We start from the raw sequence: 14,124 nt of genomic DNA, 5'->3' as shown, positions 1-14,124 counted from the left end.
AATATCTATATTCATGTACTACACACATACATTTTTTCTACTTTTTCGGTCAGTGTTCTAGCTACGAAAGCTCAATGAGCATGTAAGTTTCTGCCATTTATCATATTTGCACTCTCTCTCTCCTTGCATGTGCATAAATGACTCCAATTGCACATCTGCCAGTGAGCCTGCAGCCTGTTAGCAGATCCCCTGATCTCTCATTCCTGCGCTGCTCCACTGTTTCTCCACGCAGCAGCTGTTGAAAGCGAGACGGGTGGTATTATGGGTCAGCCGTGAGGGTCTCTCTGTGGTCCAGCTGCTTGACATGCTCCGCTGGGCTTCTCTATTCAGGCCTGTGGAGGAATTTCTTTGCTCTCAGATAGAGAAGAGGATCTGCTGGGCCGAGTAATGCCAATGGTCCAACACATACTGTTGATTTTTCTCTTTGGTGAAGCATAAATACCAATTTCTCAAGTCAATCAGTGAGTCAGGTGATTAACTTGTTTAAATATATTTGATTGTTAATGCAAAAATGGAAAAAGTGTACTCCACCTAGAGCATCTTTAGTTAAAGTCAGCTTGAACCAGAAGCTGCGACCATTTTTCTTCTTAATGTGGCGCAATTCCAAGAGAAACAGAATATTAAGTGAGCAAACAGAAGGTGTGGCTTGTTTTGTCTACTGCGAACTGATTGGCTGTAGTAAAGCCGCATTTCATTCAGAAATGGAGGCATGGATAAGTGTACTAAACCCAGATCATTGAAAACATGTTCACTAAATGACGTGTGTGTGTGTGTGTGTGCGTGTGCGCGTGTGTGCGTGTGTGTGTGTGTGTGTGTATATTATGGAATTATTTTAATTCGTAGTCCAACTGTGTTTCTAGAAAGACTTACGTTTATAAAATTTTAAATCTTCTATGGGAAAATGACAGTTGCAACACTCATCAGACATACATTTTCCTTCAGTGAAGGGTTTCCTGTGCTGTGCGATTAGCTGACTTTAGCACTTTATTAGCATGAAAAAACTGCTGTTGTTGGGCAGCTGCTAATCGTTTTACTTTTTGATCTTGTTTGGCGCCAATGTAAGAGCTGAAGGCCTGATGTTTTGTTTCATGATGTCTTTTAATATTATATTCCTTCATTACTGCAACTGATTCCTGGCAAATTAAACACACACATATTCCGCTGATCTCTGTGAAGAAATATTCTTTGCCCCAACGTGACTGAAATTTCCTGCACTCACTGTTGATTTTCCTTTTTCTTGGTTGTGCCATGGCTCGCCAAAACATAGTTATCAATTATGTTTCCTTCAGTTTGTTCGGTTCGTTTTACTTCATAACAGGAACTGCTGCCTAATTGAAGGCATGTCATAGCGACACCTGGTGGTTATTTATTGAATTACGTTCGTTTTTGTATTGCGGGCCAGATTCTATTAATATTTCTAAAAAGCCTCGCGGGCCGCCACAAAACTGATTACGGGCCGCAGATGGCCCGTGGGCTGTAGTTTGGACACCCCTGCTCTAGACTGTAATAGGCCAACTCCCAATCTGACTCAAATTCCACCATAAAAGTAATTTCAATGGCTTCAACGCTTATGTATTATCCCAACAAAAGAACGAACGAATTAACTGGAATGAGGAAGAATGAAATGAAACTGTTGTTGGTGAACTGAACTGTTGTTGGTGCCAGACAGGCTGGTCTGAGTATTTCAGAAACTGCTGATCTACTAGGATTTTCACGCACAACCATCTCTAGGGTTTACAGAGAATGGTCCGAAAAAGAGAAAATATCCAGTGAGCGGCAGTTCTGTGGGTGCAAAAGCCTTGTTGATCCCAGTGGTCAGAGGAGAATGGCCAGACTGGTTTGAGCTGATAGAAAGGCAACAGTAACTCAAATAACCACTTGTTACAACTGAAGTATGCAGAAGAGCATCTCTGAATGCACAACATGTCCAACCATGAGGCGGATGGGCTACAGCAGCAGAAGACCACACCAGGTGCCACTTCTGTCAGCAAAGAACAAGAAACTGAGGCTACAAGTCACACAGGCTCACCTAAATTGAACAATAGAAGATTGGAAAAACACTCCCTCAATTTCTGCTGCAACATTGGGATGGTAGGGTCAGAATTTGGCATCAACAACATGAAAGCATGGATCCATCCTGCCTTGTATCAGCGGTTCAGTCTGGTGGTGGTGGTATAATGAATAGGAATCTAAGGCTACAATTAGCACAGGCTCACCAAAATTGGACAATAGAAGATTGGCAAATTTTCTGCTGCGACATTAGGATTGTAGGGTCAGAGTTTGGAGTCACCAACATGAAACCATGGATCCATCCTGCCTTTTCTCAACGGTTCAGCCTGGTGGTGTAATTGTGTGGGGGATATTTTCTTTGCACACTTTGGGTCCGTTAGTTCCAATTGAGCATCGTGTCAACGCCACAGCCTACCTGAGTATTGTTGCTGACCATGTCCATCTTCTGATAGCTACTTCCACCAGGATAACGCACCATGTCATAAAGCGCAAAACATCTCAGACTGGTTTCCTGAACATGACAATGAGTTCACTGTACTCAAATGGCCTCTACAGTCACCAGGTCTCAATCCAATAGAGAACCTTTGGGATGTGGTGGAACAGGAGATTCGCATCATGGATGTGCAGCCGACAAATCTGCAGCAACTGTGTGATGCTATCATGTCACTATGGACCAAAATCTCTGTGGAATATTTCCAGTACCTTGTTGAATCTATGCCACGAAGGATTAAGGCAGTTCTGAAGGCAAAAGTTGGTCCAACTCGGTACTAGTAAGGTGTACTTAATAGTGGCCGGTGAGTGTAGGCCACAGTTTTGTATTGGAGTTTTAGATTCAGACATGCTTTTTTCAGTCGTGATCAGTGGATAAATATCTGAAGTAATGTAATGGAAATACCAGCATGGATGAAGATCGTTTTCATTTAATAACAGTATACACCAGTGTAAACGTAGCTGAAATGTGTCTGGATTCAACCTGTTCCTTTATGGTCCACCACTGACCTGTTTAACACAGCTCTTTGGGGCACGAGCGTCTGTTGTTGCAGCACATTCAGGACATAGTTCTGGGCACGCGGGGAATATGGACTTGACAAGCGCTCATAAATAAGAGGGAGATTTTTCAGGATGGCGCAGTAAAGGAGTCGTCTGGCTAATGAGTTTCTGTCCTGAGCGCAACAGGGGAGGCGTTTAACACATTCACTCTCAGAGCAACGACGAGGGGAGAGTAAATCACACACACGTGTCAACACAAGCACGTTCATGGAAGTCTTACCACATTGTAGAGGCCGATGCACCAGCGCTCGAACAGAATCTGACCAGAGAAACCATTCACGAATGCAAACCAGATCTGAAAGACAAAAACACAATGCATTTGTAAAAGACTAGCCGTGTGAAGATTGATGGACTTTACTCTATTAAGAAAAAAATTGAATAAATAATACAAAAGTTTAAATAAACCAATAAATAAATTAGATGTTGTTTGCTTCACAATTTCTCCATCCATTAAAATTTGTTCATTTTATTTAGATTTTATTTAGTTTTTTTAGTGGTGGCCATTATCACAGTCAGCGTGCTGCATTAATCTGTTCTCAAAGTTGGGTTGAGAGCTGTGTCTATTGATTATTGACTATCTATGATGACTTTCACCTTGATATTTTAGAGCGGATGTATACCTGACCGGTGAGCCGTCTGACAAAAAAAAATCAGCCTTCTGAATCAAATCAGCAGGATGCCCTTCTGGATCTTTCCCTTATTCGAAGACACTACTGACTACGTTTACATGGACATCTGTAATCTAGTTATTTGCATTAATACACAATGATATAATTAAGGTGTTTACGTGAAGGGTTTTTCATGTAAGTTTGGGTAACTTTAACTTTAACTGCAGTTTGGCAGTTTCACATTCACTCATGAACATTTCGTTCATGCCCCCGTCACAAACTGGGGTTTTTTGACACAAATAAGGAGTAAGGACTGGTGACAGTGTTATGGAATTTAATAACGCATGCCAAATGGAAAGAAAAAACTTCTGCATTTCGCGATGTGTGTGTGTGGTCCTTTACTGACAGCTGCGTGTGTGGATCTTGTCGGAAAATATGGCAAAAAGTCCTACATGACAGTAATAATTTGATCGCAGTGTTTACTTCCATAATGCCACTAATATAAGCATACTCCACGTCTTATTACCATTTCTGTTTAGTTCAGTTATGACTTTAGTCGGATTAAGGTATTAAAAAAAAAAAAAAAAAAAAAAAATATATATATATATATATATATATATATATATATATATATATATATATATATATATATATATATATATATATAAAATAAAAAAATAAAAAATAATAAAATAAAATAAATAAATTAAAAAAATAAAATCGCTGTTTGGAGCTTATCTAGGCCTACAGTTGACAATACATGTTTAACTGAATAAACAGTTAGTAAACACAAATATATCTTATTGAACATCATCTATTTTCATCACCAATTATCATAGTAGAACAGTTTCTCAAGCAGTTTGTGATGCATTTTGGAAACAGGAGATGAGCCCCTGGTCTAATGTGCCACCTGGTTTGAGAAACCCGTTCTCAAAGACTTATATTTAGTCATTATTTGGGTAGCACACATATTCTGAATGCCTCAGCAGAATTCAAATGAGCCAATTTAATCTAGATTATTTCCAAGATTACAGTGAGATTAATCTAGATTAAAAAAAAATAATCTATGCCCACCTATAGTTTTTTTATTTATTAATTTTTAAATAAATACCGTGATTTACAGTAAGTATTCAGTGTAGTTTTATTTATATATAAAGAGAAAGAGAGAGAGAGAGAGAGTAAATCTGCATATTTAAATTTTTTAAAATTATTTATATTTATATGTTTTTTTTGTGCAGAGTAGGATTCACACGTCAGTCCAGCAACTATCGGACTACATCGGTCTACCCTTACCACTCAGTTCCTGATTAGGGCTGCAAGATGTTATCATAAGTCAACTTTATGGGTTAAGGAAAACGCACACACAGATTAGTAATAATGTTGAAATGTTCATTTATTCATTTTCTTTTCAGCTTAGTCCCTTTATAATTTCAGAGGTTGTCACAGCAGAATGAACCGCCAACTTATCCGGCATATGTTTTACGCAGCGGATACCCTTCAAGCTGCGACCCATCACTGGGAGACACCCATACACACTCATACTGTACACTATGGACAATTTAGCTTACCCAATTCACCTATAGCGCATGTCTTTGGACTTTAGGAAACCGGAGCGCTCGGGGGAAACCCACGCAAACACGGGGAAAATGAATGAATGAATTGTCTCTTAGATGCTTTACAATAGTATATTTGTGCCTATAGATTAGATTAGTCTAAATTAATTAAATTTTTTTTGCAATATTCCTCATGAATCTAAATGTATTATCTTTCCATTTATAAAGATGTTCTGTGACTAAAATATTATTTTAATAAATATATCTGTTTAATAAATCTGTTTTATATATGACCTATATTTACTGAGAAATGGATCAAAATATTCATTTTCAAAATGGGGTCTAGGGTGGAACAGTGGATCAATGGTTAGCACTGTTGCCACACAGCAAGAAGGTCGCTGTTCAGTTGGCGTTTCTGTGTGGAGTTTGCATGTTCTCCCTGTGTTGGTATGGGATTCCTCCAGGTGCTCCGGTTTCCCTCACAGTCCAAAGACATGCGCTATAGGTGAATTGAATAAACTAAATTTGCCGTAGTGTATGTGTGTGAATGAGTGTTTATGGATGTTTCCCAATACTGCGTTGCAGCTGGAAGGGCATCCGCTGCGTAAAACATATGTTGGATAAGTTGGTGGTTCATTCCGCTGGGGTGACCCCTGATGATTAATGGGACTAAGCCGAAGGAAAATAAATGAGTGAATTGTCTATTAGATGCTTTACACAAGTATATTTGTGCATATACATTAGTTTAGTCAGTACTGCAGCTAAATCTGGAGCTAATCTAACAAAACTAAGAGCCAAAAGTTATTTGTCAGGGAAAAAGATTTAATAATTAAAAAAATAAAATAAAATCTGGAAAAAAAAAAGGACAATTTTGTAGTTTGTAATTTGTTTTTGCAATATTCCTCATGAATTTAAATGTATAATCTTTCCATTTCTAAAGATGTTCGGTGACTAAAATATGACTTTATAAATATATCTGTTTAATAAATCTGTTTTATGTAAATTCACTAAAATATATGACCCATATTCACTGAGAAATCTATTAAAAATACTAATTTTCATTATGGGGTCTACTCCTTTATGCCGAGCACTGTATGTAAAAACAACATTTTCTGTACATTTAATTTGATGCAGACTCCAAAATGGCACGCCTCATCTTTGACAACACACTTTTCACTTCATCCCAAAGGAAACGGCAACATATTAAAAGGGCGACGACAGACCATATGATAATCATTACCGCATAAATGTGTGACTAAAAGGTAAATATATCCCATCATTAATCATCTATTCCCTATGTTGTGTGCGCTAAACTCCAGCTCCTAGAGGATTTTAATTTGGGTTGATGGATGGCTGTTGTTTTGTGCAGGGCCTCTCAGTGCTCAAATGACCCAGGAGAGCGCCATCTCTCATGAAAACAGCACTGAACTGACCCCATCAGTCCCTCCCACACTCCCATTCACTGCATCACTGCAAACGCTCCGCTCCAGGAGCATAAATACGTCAGCTTTGAGTCACTGAGTATGTTTACATGGACACCAATAATCCGATTTAAATGCAATTAAGACAATACTCTGATTAAGTATACGTAAACAGCAATTTTTGATTAATTTAATCCGATTAAGGTCCTAATTGAAACTAAACAGAAATTGAATTAAGACGTGTGGAGTATTTTAGTTTTATTTTAGTTGCATTTTAAAAAATCTGATTCATGCACATTATTTAATTGAAGCAATTGGTTTTAGTTGACTTTTTTGTAGCTCAACAATTAAACAAACAAACAATAGGTTATGTTAAATTAGAAATGATCTCTGTTGAAGGCATTTCAACCAATGTCCTCATATTTCACCTCGTTTTTGTAATACCTGTGGCATACCCATGTCATTATACAGATTTGTGTCCTGATATGTCACAAAAACACGTACACAGACACACACACACACACTTTTATTTACTGTACCATGGTGTGTGTTTTGGTGTGAATGGTGTGAAACTTTATTTTCACTTTGTGCCACTTATTCAATCAATGTGTTAGAGGGACAGTACAGTAGGCTACATGTGTGTGTTAAACATTTTGGTGAATTAAAGAATGAGAAAATGTTGACTTTAGCAATGATGAGACTTCATTTAAACAGCACAGGGTGCCGTCTGACAACAAGGGAAAAATGCCTCGCAGCAGTAGTTTTCCATCCCATTAGATCGCATTTTTTAAAATAACCAGTCCAAGAGGTGGTGCTGCACAACAGCAGTATTAATTTAAAGACGCTAAAAGCAAATGAAATAGATTAAACCTATTGTTTCAAACCTGTCCAAATGTGACTGTTTATACGCGTCAGCTGCCGATTGGTAGTTCTTAGCATTCTCCTTGCGCATACGCACGAAGCAAAATGGGTAATTTTGCGTTCTAAGAAAAAGGGATATACTAGTATTATTTTGTGTATTACCTAAACAAGAGTTGCCCAAACTTGGGCCTGCGGGCCAAAGTTGGCCCTTGTTAACCTTTAGTTTGGCCCGCCGCCGCATCTGATAAGACATTTAGATTGAAGTTTGCTGTAAATGCCTTCAACAGAGATCATTTCTAATTTAACATAACCTATTGTTTGTTTGTTTAATTGTTGAGCTACAAAAAAGTCAACTAAAACCAATTGCTTCAATTAGTTTTAGTGCATTAATCAGATTTTTAAAAATGTAAATACTGTCACTCAAAGATACACTACAGGACAATAACACTAAACATCAACGAGCAAATCAAGGCAATGGCAGGTTCAGCTCGACTCACTGAACAACATTGTGTTACAAATGTGTTTATGTTTTTATTGTAAAAAGTTTATTACAAAACGTAAATAAACCTGTATAATTCATATTAATAAAACATAAAAAACGTTTAATTAATAATATGATTAAAGTCATTTTTTCTATTCATTTTTCAATATAGTAAATTAGGAAATTACCATGGCATTTTTAATGTAATAGTTTGGTATATTTACCTTCAGCCCACAAGTTTGGTGTTTATCCCTTTGTAGGAAAAAGTTTGGGCACCCCTGACCTAAATTTCTTAGAATTTTTTAATGTTCCTGCAATAAAGCTTTCTTTTAATCTGTAAATTACAAAATGAGATGTATAGCTGCTTGTAAACTGTAAAAACTGACAAATAAAAGCGCCAATTAAAAGCGCCAAGTAATTACCCTCAAATCAGAACCCTACAAACCCTGATATCCATATACTGTGAAGGTTAAAACGTGAATTATTAATAGAACATTTTTGTCATCAAGATTATCAGCATAAATGTTCCTATCATGAAGTTTCAGAAGGCTTGCAATGAAGCAAAAGTCACAAGAATCAATTTTACAACTCTTTTATAAATGTACAGAGCAGTGAGAACATACTGCCAAACATCTCCTTTCCTGGTCTACAAATTAATACAATCACAAAATTAAAATAAAAAAGCATGGAGGGCTAAAAAAACCAAGCTTACTGTATAAATTATGAAACAATTCATCAACTCATTCAATTAAATCGAACTTAAATGAGAAATCCAGCAAGTTTTGATTGCCTCAAATGCTATAAACTTCTGAATTTCAGACAACAGTTGCTGTGAACATGTTTATGTGTGTGTGTAGCTTGACTGTTGAGCAGACCCCAGGATTACTGTGCAGTGCCGCGGCCAGGCGGACATTTCCTCGCTTCATTTAACTCCATTATGAAAGCGTGAATTGCTACAAATTTCTGGGGTTTTGACGGAACCCCCTCCTACTGCAGGCCTCGCCAGTCCTCACACACACATACACACAAGCCCCTCTCATTCAATAGAGCAAGCCAATGCGTGAAAATGTTCCCAAAACAAATGTCTGTCACTCCTCCCCTCGGGCTGCACGCTACAGAAAGAAGGGAGAGCGACCCCCCGAACCCTCGCCCACCCGCTCCAGCTCCCATTTTCCCTTCCATCAGGTGCATTCTACCGTGATATTGTTTTTAAAAAAGATCTGCTGTTTCTGAAACCCTTTTCGCACACAGCAACATGAATAAATTACTAACATCACATGGGCATGTTATGATGTTTCCTCAAAAGTGACTGGGGGCCATTGAGCTCAAAAAAAAAAAAAGAAAATTCAAGACCACCATAAAAGCATTGGATAATTACTCTATAGAATATGTGCACATAAGCTGCCTGACACCGTGTGAAAAAAAGTGGAGAAAGAAAACAATTAAAAAGTGCGAAACAGCCTCTTGTAACGTCTGTAATTATATTAAATAAATAAATAAATGAACATATTTAAACACATACAGCCCCTTACAGTCTCTGATACGTTACCAACTACAGAAGAACTACACACAGCAGACATTTAGTGCTTATTTAGGTTCAAAAACACAAAATATAGCCCACAGTCAGTGTAAACCTCTTATCTGTGTCTGTAATCTTCAGCTGTACATGTAGCCTCTGTTAGAAAGTAATTCAGTCATTCCCAGTTCATATAAGTCCAAAATGTGAAGATAATAGTTATACATGGCATTTTGTTCATGTTTGCTGAAAAATAATGTGCTCCTTTTTTTCCGGCTTCTCCTTTGTTTTTTCCGCGCTTCACTCTCGCGTTTGTCAGTGTCTGACAGGATCGGGTTTCAAAATCACGTCAATAATCAAGCGCAGGTTATTATCATGAGCTCAAGAAGTTTGTTATTTCAGACATAATGTTAGACGCGCGGCGAACACAAGCAAGAAATCGAAACCGCTCGCGCTTCAAACTGCCTCGTAAAAAACTACGAGGCACAAGGTAAATCTGCTCTACTCCATGGCTTTATGGCTGTTCATCATGACGACGACAAGGTTTGTTTGAGCCCGGATCGACCATGGCTCGTTATTATATGCATTTATAAATCCGCTGTAATCTCTCGCTGTTTATTTCAAACATGGAGGGTTTTTTGTTTTCATTCTGGCTTGTTGCGTAAGCGAGTGACGTATCTCTGTAAACCAATAGCGTTTAGCTGCGCGTCTAGCTCTGCCTTTTGGTACCCTTTCTCGTGTTTGGTACCCTTTCGAAAGGGTGCCGAAAAAGTCGTACGGTACGCCTTTTGACAGTGGAAACGGCCATAAAAGCGTACCAAACCGAACCGTACCGTGCCACAAGACACTAGTGAAATATTTTTAAAAAAATTACAAATGATGACATTACAGTGTGGCAGATTGAAAAAAAAAACTGAAATTATGCTGCTGATCAATACACTGTTAAAAATTGAATGACAAGGCATGGCAACAAAGGTTTTTGTGTTACCTTAGTTAATCATTTTTTTTTTTATTTCAGCTATACACAGTTTAAGGAGCTCCTATTATGGATTTTTGAAAATGAGCTTCCATCCAGTGTGTAACAGCAGTAAGTGAATGAAAACATCCAGCTGAGGTTTAAATCTGAAAGTGCACCATGTTTAAAACTATCCATTCTTTAACAAAACCGTCGACTCAGAGTCAAATAAATGAATCGTGCTGGGTTTGGATCTTTTGCCTGAACGAATCCGCGTCGATACGGGACATCGCCAAATATGTAGTGCTGATTCCTGTAAAACGTGAACGCAGCTTTCCCTTTAGACGCTAGCGGAGCGTGGCGAATCACGGGACTTATCATGACATAAAGATGACGATCACTGACAGATAGAAATTCAGTTGTGGGGAATAAAGGGTTAAAGGTCATTTTCACAACAATACCACAGTATAGCCAACCTAGTGCTGTATTTGTTCTTGTCATTTTTCTGATTTATGATATAATAACCTACCCTACAACGCAGCAGAGATAACTAATGTATGGGACTTTGTCAGTAACTGTTACAGTTCATATGGACCAGTTTCCTCTTCTTCTTTTCTTGTTGCCTCGTTTTGTGAAGCTTGCAAAATATGTATTTAATAGTGTGTTGTAACTTATAATCGCTTGAATATAGAAGACAATGCACATAACATCGATGAGCAAATCAAGGCAAAGGCAGGTTCAGCTCGACTCATTGAACAACATTGTGTTACTAATGTGTTTGTTTATGTTTTCATAGTAAGAAGTTCTTTATAAAAGGTTAAAAAAAAAAAACGTATAATTAATTTTAAAAAACAAAAAATTATAATTAATAATATTGAGTAAAGTAATATTTTCTATTTATTTTTCAATATTAGTAAATTAGGAAATGACCATGGCAGCTTTAATGTAATAGTTTGGTATATTCACATTTAGCCCACAAGTTCGGTTATGAATGAAAAAATGAGGTTTAAATCTGAAAGTGCACCGTGTTTAAAACGATCCATTCTTTAACGAAACAGTCGACTCAGAGTCAAATAAATGAATCGTGCTGGGTTTGGATGTTTGGGACTTTGTCAGACTTTGACAGTAACTGTTACAGTTCATATGGACTATGAACTGTTGATCCAAGGCAGGATGGATCCATGCATTCATGATGTTGATGCCAAATTCTGACCCTACCATCTGAATCTTGCAGCAGAAATCTTGACTCATCAGACCAGGGAGCGTTTTTTCCAATCTTCTATTGTCCGGTTTTGGTGAGCCTGTGTGGACTGTAGCCTCAGTTTCTTCTTCTTAGCTGACAGGAGTGGCACCTAATGTGGTCTTCTGCTGCTGTAGCCCATTCGCCTCAAGGTTGGACGTGTTGTGCATTCAGAGATGCTCTTCAGCATACCTCGGTTGTAATGAGTGATTATTTGAGTTACTGTTGCCTATCTATCAGCTCAAACCAGTCTGGCCATTCTCCTCTGACTACTGGCATCAACAAGGCATTTGCGCCCACAGAACTGAGGCTCACTGGATATTTTAACTTTTTCGTACCATTCTCTGTAACACGGAGAGATGGTTGTGTGTGAAAATATCAGCAGATCAGCATTTTCTGAAATACTCAGACCAGCCTGTCTGGCACCAACATTCACGTCTGTTCTGTAGTAGTTAAGAAGTATGATCTTATTCTGCATCCCTAATCCTACCAAAAACCTAAACCCAACTTCTACCTAACTAACTATTAATAAACAGCTAATTAGTCATTTATTAAGCTTGTAGTGTTAGTTAATGCTTTGTTAATACCACAAATTGTGACCTAAACTAAAGTATTACCAACCACTTTATGCTATATCCTTCATCCCCAAAATGCATACATTTCCTTTGTCTCCCAAACACATCAACTTTACACTATTTTCTTCTTCCCCAAAACACACCACAATTTACGCTGTTTTCATGTTTGCCAGCAAATGATGGTCTTGAGAAATCCCTCCCTCCCACCGCCCTGGCAGCACATGTTCTCAGTGCTGGAGTCCAACAGGTGGGTCAGAGAGCTGAATGAATGAATGCCAGTCTGCCTCATTGAGGGAGAGCGGGCCGCAGGATATTGTTGTGCTAAGTCAAAATAAAGCCTCTATTCATGAGCGGCAGTACATGCATTTGAGAGAGCGTTTTGGCCTGGTCCTCTGGGTCCTGCGAGCGCCTCTCTCTCAATGACACAGATTCCATGATTTGCTCATTAGAGAGCGAGGACACAGTGTGGAGAGGCGCAGTCTTTCTTCTCCTCCTCCGCTCATTCAGAGCGTCTCGGCGTGGAGGTGTGACTGCCCTCTACCCTCCGCTGAACAATCTGAAAGAGTGTGTGTGTGTGTGTGTGTGTGTGTTCATGAGACTCATCCAGAGAGGCTCTCGGCATATTTTTGAGGCGATTCTGAAAACAACGATTCCACCCCCGTTCTGTGTCCCAAAGTTGGGAGGGAAAGACCCGAAGAGGAGGAGAACAAGAGAAAGACAGCACCACCACCATGTCTCTACTTGGGGGAAAAGAAATGTTGGCATCTGGTCCAGATGGTGAGGATCTGGATGATGTTGGACCAGCTATCAGGTTTCATACACATTTTTACTACTAAAATTCCATGACTTTTACATGATTTTTTCCATGATTTCCAAGTAAATTTTCATGACCTAATGTTTCATGCAATGTCTACATATGCGTGGTAAAAGGTTTCCGCTACGTTCATTCTTCCATGGTGGGCACCAAATCAAAATTCATTTTCCACAGCTACATTACAGCTTCTCATTCAAAACATTCAGTTATTTTTATAGCGGGTGATAATCGCACCAAAACGTATTAAAAGGTAAGTGATTTATAACAGCACAAACTTTTCATTGTGCATTATTTGCAACCCTTTAAAGTGACATGCTGACTGACATTAATGCAGTTATGTTGGTCTATTGGAGACATTGATAAATATTACTAGGCAATCACATAAATGTTGGAGACATATTTATTACATAAACGTGCTAAATCACACTTCAGCAGCGTTTATTTAAGCGCACAAGAAAATCTCCACTTGAGCAGCATATATTTGAGGCTGTGCAAGACGTTTCGTGCACGAACAGAGGAAAACGGTGCGAATGCTCGTATTATATAAATACGATCTCAACTTGTAATACTGCGCTCACGACATTTGTCATTGAAATAACGCCATAGGAAGTTGGTAGGTCTGTGTGAAAGGCCTCCCGCCACAGCTGAAAAACATCCTAGAGGAAACACTTTTCCATGACTTTTCCAAAACTTTGTGGGTTTTTCTGTTTTTTCAAAACCTTTTTCAGGCCTGGACAATGCCATGTCAATATTCCATGACTTTTGCAGGTTTTTCATGACCGTATGAACCCTATAAACTGGCTGTAAAAACAGATTGACCACCTTAAACTGGAACCAACAGAATCAGTTCCAGTCTGCATGAATCAGGCTAGATAAAAGAATATAAGAATTAATATTTGTTTCTAAAGCAAATGTTTCAAATTTCATGTACAGAAACAAAAAGATTGCATAAAAATAGCACTTTTATTAGTATAAATTTATCACAAATTCATGACCTGTTATTCATTTTGCTCATTTGTGAATTTAACCAAAGCTAACAG

At 38.3% G+C, this 14,124-nt stretch overlaps 1 protein-coding gene across 1 annotated transcript in view; it reads right to left on the bottom strand.

The window, feature by feature from the left end:
* Positions 1–14,124, bottom strand: part of atp8a1 (ATPase phospholipid transporting 8A1) — a 336,556-nt gene that overhangs the window by 65,578 nt on the left and 256,854 nt on the right. The window contains exon 28 of the mRNA XM_056471711.1: positions 3,281–3,355. Within this exon, the coding sequence (XP_056327686.1) occupies positions 3,281–3,355 (75 nt within the window). The remainder of the gene's footprint in view (positions 1–3,280; positions 3,356–14,124) is intronic.

This window comes from Danio aesculapii, chromosome 14 (assembly GCF_903798145.1).
Source record: "Danio aesculapii chromosome 14, fDanAes4.1, whole genome shotgun sequence".
NCBI lineage: Eukaryota > Metazoa > Chordata > Actinopteri > Cypriniformes > Danionidae > Danio > Danio aesculapii.
The sequence above is the reverse complement of the archived record's forward strand: the minus strand, read 5'-3'. Positions and strand labels throughout refer to the sequence as shown.